The sequence below is a fragment of the Frankliniella occidentalis genome, unplaced genomic scaffold, assembly GCF_000697945.3.
Source record: "Frankliniella occidentalis isolate FOCC.00 unplaced genomic scaffold, Focc_3.1 Scaffold19, whole genome shotgun sequence".
Lineage (NCBI taxonomy): Eukaryota > Metazoa > Arthropoda > Insecta > Thysanoptera > Thripidae > Frankliniella > Frankliniella occidentalis.
This window is the reverse complement of record NW_026267149.1, coordinates 1,977,179-1,983,013: the sequence shown is the minus strand read 5'-3', so window position 1 is coordinate 1,983,013 and position 5,835 is coordinate 1,977,179. Positions and strand designations below refer to the sequence as shown.

The following is a 5,835-nucleotide window of genomic DNA, read 5'->3' as shown; positions in this document are numbered from 1 at the left end:
GCACTGGTGAGCGACTCGGCTTCGCAACGCGAAAAGAAGGGCCCTCCAAAGAGGAGGCAGCCGTTCATTCATACAGAGTCTGTCGCGCCTTGACACGGCGTGGCGGGCGGGGGCCCCTTAGCACGCACCGCACCGCGTGACTCGGGCCGGCCGCGCTGGCTGCGGCGGGCCGCGCGGGACCACTTAGCCGGGGACCAGGAAGGCGCCCTTCACGCCGCTAACTAGCGTTGCCATCGCGTAACGAGCTCAGCGCGACAGACACGAACGTGACGCGCCCCGCAACGTGCCTCATAGCTCCCCGACCGCACTGGTACAGGGGAGGGAACCATCACTTGGCACGTATAAACTGTTAAATCGAGTGAAAGACTCCAGGTAATGTGGGGCACGGTGCTTTGCATTAACTAAGGTAGAACACTTACTACTGCCCCACATGAGCTAAAGTGTGTAGAGCACCAAAGTGCTTCACATTGGCTCGAGGGGGCAACACTCTATAAAGCATAGCAATCTGACACTTGATTTTACAGTGTCGATAGACACGGTTGAGCTGCCGCTGACAATGGCAAGAATAGCGGCAACCAACAGCAAGCTGGTGTGCACAACCTGCCATGGCTTCAGGTCTTCAGGTGCTGGAAGCAAGGACCCACGCTCAGTATTGTGGCTTCAGACGCACCAACAGCGATGCACAGTACAGTGGCCTTTAAGCGCCAACTGCCAACGAGCGTCTGAAGCCACAAAACTGAGTGTGCAAGAGTGCTAGCTCTACGTTTGCAAGACCATGTTTGCGTAACAGGCTTCGTGATATCTAACGAAGAAGCACAGCCCCACTGCGATGCGCCTACATTGTGGTACCACCACTTGTTTCTGTCCCGAAAAAGGTGTTTTTTTTAATCTCAAATATGCATGTGGCGTGTACGAATTTCCATCCGAATCATTTTAATTATTTGAATCGGAAACGTTTACGCTTTTTCATAAGGCTTATCAAAATTGTAGGTATGTCACTCTGTTACCCCTTTTGAAGATTTGAACAACAGTTTGAAGCGCCATTAAAGTCGATATGAAATTTAGAGGGTAGGCTGCTGTCTGCTGGGGCGGTCCCCCCACCTCAGCGGGCGGCTGCGACCAAAGACTGCTCAGCGGCCGTGCGCCTCAGCAGCCCGCCTTGGCTTTTTGCGACTCAAAACGGTTTCTTCCCGCCCAGCCCGGCCTGCTCGTCTGCCGGCTGCTGCTGAAAGAGTCACATCTGGACCCGCCTTAATCCGATTACCATGGCAAGTTTGTCTCTCATTCTTGCTCAGTCGCCTTTTTGCCCCGTGCTCAGCGGAGGGTTCTGGAAGGAGGAGGGGGTGGGTGCGTCCCCCGCGCTCTTCCTCCCTTCCCCGCGGCGGGGTGCGCACTGGACTCACCTGCCGACGCGAGCAGCGCCATGAAGGCCAGCAGGGCGTAGAGCGAGGCGACGGGCGCCCCGCCCATGGCCCCGCAGCCCCGCCTCATGGCCGAGCGTCTAGCCACGTCCCGCCCAGCCCATGCTCTGAAACAGACAGACAAGTCCATACAAATAAATGAAAACCGGTAAGCAAGCGAAAGGCACAAACAGAAAAACTTCTGGTGGCTGCCAGCTACGCGAAGATTTTGACGGACACTTTTCCGTGCGGAATCTCGTTCCGTCCATCAGCATCACATCATGCCAGCACGTCGCGGCTCATTTCTCTGCGTGGATTTTTCCCTCCGCGAGAAATCATCGTCAGATTCGGCAAACCGAGTGAATCTCCGGGGCCGTTACGCCTGACGCGGCCGCTTACCCTTCCGCACTCTTGATTTCCATCTCAAAAGAAACCTTCCTCTCCAGCCCCGACTCGGAGGGCGTGATAAAAGAAGTGGAGGGTGGCCTGGGGCGCGGTGGGGCGCGCGGCCAGGTGTGAGGCGCCCGCACCTCATCGCCATTAGAGAGCGAGCAGCAGAGAGCCGCAGAGAAGAAGCACACGTGTCGCAAAACGTCTTCTTTCCAAGTCGTTGCTAACATTTTACTATCATTTAAAGGAGAGGGAAACATCAGGTACGACACAATGAAGAACCTTTTCTTTGGGTCCATTGTGATTTTTGATAATTATTGTCCTTTTCTGCAGTTCCGGATTTCACTTTTCAGGTTTCAACTACCAACTACCTTCCTCTCCCGTGCCAGCGTGGGTAGTGAAATCGATGACGAATAGTTCGTCTCACTGATTTTTGAGCTAAAAACTAGGAAACAAGTCGTATTATACCGCGAAGACGACGCAGCCGATAAAGCTGCTCAGTGGGCAGACGTTAACCGCTCGGACAAACTACTCGAACCGCAGCTCGCACTACCGAGGCGTTGCGCGCTAAACCGATACCTGCAGGCGAGTCCGCAGCACAACAGCGAGCAGCACAATGAGGCTGCCAGCAGGGGGAGGAGGAAGAGGGGATGGAGAGGAGGGGGAGCCGACAAACACGCAACAGATGCTGCGTGTGTTTTACGGGCTCATCCGGAATAAATTCATCACGGGAAGCACAATAATTACAGAGCAGCGGTCCCGAGGGGCGGGCGGGGCAGCGGCGCACGGGAGGCGCGCCGTGTACGCGTGTGTTGTACAGCGGCGGGCGCATCCCTCCGCGCCCCTCCCCGCCGACCAGCTTCCGATTGTGGTTCCGCGGCCCCCGGGGCACAAACACAGTCAAGGCCACCGCCCTTCGGTCTGCCGACAAAATATCAAGCAAAACAAAATAAAAAAAAATGAAAAAAATATTTTACAGCAAAAAAATAGACAAAAACCCACTGTTTTTTTCCCCTTTCCTACGGCTGGCCTTGTTATCGTCAGGTTCGACGATGCAGATCACCGAAAAAAAGTTTGCCTCGTTTTCCCCGCAGGGCAGGATTGCTATAAAAATCGGCCCACCCGCTGCCTCACGGTGTGGCGTAGCGCTGCCACTATAAATCGCCCAAGTCCTTAAATTTCAATCAAACTGATTAGGCCGGCCTCGCCGCAATCTTGGTTTAAGAGCCCCGCCCATCAAAACGCGATTTTCTGTCGGGCCGTGGCCCCGGCTGAGCTGCCGTACCAAAGGAATCGCATGCGGCGGCGGGGCGCGTGGTGAGGGTGGCGAGAGGAAGGGGGGTGCAAATGACCGTCCGAAAGGCGAGAGTTCTGGGCAGAAGTAGGGTGCAACAGGAAGAACCCACCAACCCCTACGCCTCCCAGCCCCCCTCCCCCCCTTCCTCATTTCCATGGTAAAGAGTGGAAGAAATTAGGGGTGCAGGGTGCCGATTTGAAACGTCTAACGGGTGTGACTGAGGGGTCAGACTAAACACTAATTTAGTTACAAAACTTTTTTCTCCGTGTGGTAAACTCAGAATTTTTCCAGTGATCGCATTAACTGAGAGTACAACCATGACAGTTTCTATGTTGGACGGTGACACTGCAACGCAACTACGCCAGCTTGGGGACGAACGAGAGAGACAGGAGGAGAGCCGAGGGGATGGGGGATGGGGAGCGGAGCGGTCCCCTCCCCCAATCCTCATCTCTTCGCTTCCTGGCCGTGCTCAATCTTCCCTTTCCATTTTTCAGAACAAGACGGCAGCCATACGTGCGTCACCACTCGCCGAGCCAACGACGACAGCTCTCGACTTCTGTTGTTGTTTTCGCCTGCCATCTACCTTTCTGCCCGTCCAGCCCATAATTAAATCCACGGCTGGACCAAATTATTTCGTGACCCGCCCCCTGTGCGTAGGAATACCCTTCATTATGTGAGTCGATCCCTTCACTAGGCCCGTGGGAACCGCAGAGGCCTGTCCCCTCGCGCCCGGCCCGCCTGCCCTGGCCCTCGCACTGCCAATTTGAGAACCCCTGCTGCTGACCCCCCTCCCCCCCCCTCCCCCTTGCCTCGACACCAGCGCTGGTAAGGTTTCCAACCCCGCAGAAAGCCTTCCGCCCTCGCCCCCTACGTCTCCCTGCCACGCATGGCGAGTTGCTGCGGATACACGAGCGCGGCGCAAGTTTCAAGTCCACCCATTGAACTCATACTGCGCCCCGTCGCGCGCTTCGAGGCCCCTCCACGCTACGCCACGCCACCCTCGGCGCGTCCAAACTTTCAGTCGCCATGTTTCACAAGCCATCTTGGTGATACCTTCGCGCGCGCGCCACGGCCTCGCAGCCACGAGCCTCTTTACGCATCATGGGGCACTCAGCACGTGCACGCACGCACGCACGCGCACACACACAACCTCCGGAAACTTTGTGAGCGTCTAAATAGCGTGCACGGGCGATGGAATACTATGATCTCTGTCGCCTCCACTCTCTCCTTCTCTCTCTCCTTCTCTCCCTCCTTCTCTCTCTCTCTCTCTCTCTCTCTCACTCCCTCCCCCTAGAGCTCTACCGAGGAGCGCGCCCACCAAGTACAGGGTAGGCCACACGCACTACACGTGTGTCGCCCAGGCGAGCCTACACACACGTCTGCCTGTGTGTGCATCCAAGCGCAAGCGCGCCGCCCACGCGCTACTCTCTCTCTCTCTCTCTCTCTCTCTCTCTCTCTTACTCTCTCTCTCACACGCACACAACCGGTTCACTCTTCTGCCAAATGTCGCGGAAGTGATACGGTAACGCACTCCTAACAGGTAGCGCCGTTTTGTCCCGCGCAGTCGCATTATTTGGTCTCGCTCCGCGGAGCCGGTGGAGCTGGGGATGCTGGGTGCGACAATGTGCAGGAGGCGGACCAAAGTCTCCGCCGCGCCACTTCCGCCAACTCTGCAAACAGCTGGTCGCAGTAAACATTTTTGCCTTTTACGGCCCCCGCGCGCTGCCCAGGCCGGCCATATCGGTCGCAGCCTTTACGCGTGGAGCAGAGCACAAACTGGGCGGGCGCTCACGACGCCAGCGGGCCGGGGGGGAGCACGCCACCCAGCCGAGGCCCTTTGAAACTGTTGCCGCAACGTGTGCGAGCAGTGGCGAGGTCGCCGGTGTGTGGCGACATCGAGCCATTTAGAGAGGAGTCAAGCTCCCTCATAAACGGCCGTCAGGAGAGTTGGCGTAGAGCTGTTCAGCACAGCTGAACGACAGGGGTTAGTCACTAATTTTGAGAGCTAAACTCCCTACTCACCCCCCCCCCTCTCTCTCCCTCTCGATTAGTGCACGCGCAAGTGGGCTGAGCTGACCTCGGTGTCAGCCCCATGCCACGCGGCCCATATCTATAGCGGAGGACCCATGTTTAGGAGGGGGGTTGGCAAGGGGTGGAGGAGGCTAGGTGTGGATAGGGGCTAGATAAGGGAAATAGGAAAGAAAGGGGGAGGGGGCGGGGCGTGTTTCTGACGGGGAGCTCATTGGCATTCAGAGCGCCGCCAGCACCTTGCTCCATTCGGAGAGGACACCTCTAGCAGCAGCAGGACTCCAGCTGCAGAGCTCGACACGGCAACCAGGCCGCAGGGCATCCGGCTGGACAGCCAGCAGGGCCTGTCGGACACGTGTGGCTCCGCCGGGGTCAGAGTCAGCTACCAAGCGCAGGGCATATTGGTGCGACCCGCCTGCTCCGAGCCTGCTCCGCCTAAGGCCAGGAAGCGCTTTCAGAGAGCGGGATCGCCACGCACCGTCCGCAGTCGCAAAGACAAAACTTAACTGATTGGAGCGTCAATCAATGAGGGCTCACCCAGGCAACGGTGGCGCGATGGGACTTTGGGGCGAGACAGATTCCTTTCCCGCAAGAGACGAGCGGGGCCGAACGGCGGGGTTGTTCCGTTACCGAGACATATTGGGGCGAGCCTCGAGCTGACGCGCGACGCGACCGGCGCCACGCAGCCAATCACCGCCCCCTGCGGCCCGGCCCGGCGCG

At 57.8% G+C, this 5,835-nt stretch overlaps 2 protein-coding genes across 6 annotated transcripts in view; one reads left to right on the top strand and one right to left on the bottom strand.

Annotated features, from left to right (window-relative positions):
- LOC113207075 (microtubule-associated protein RP/EB family member 1) overlaps positions 1-5,835 on the top strand; it is a 389,806-nt gene that overhangs the window by 49,561 nt on the left and 334,410 nt on the right. The gene's annotated exons all lie outside the window — the stretch shown is intronic.
- The window catches only part of LOC113207082 (uncharacterized), a 58,484-nt gene that overhangs the window by 49,964 nt on the left and 2,685 nt on the right, over positions 1-5,835 (bottom strand). Inside the window, exon 2 of the mRNA XM_052264470.1 lies at positions 1,404-1,528. Within this exon, the coding sequence (XP_052120430.1) occupies positions 1,404-1,491 (88 nt within the window). The 5' untranslated portion in view covers positions 1,492-1,528. The remainder of the gene's footprint in view (positions 1-1,403; positions 1,529-5,835) is intronic.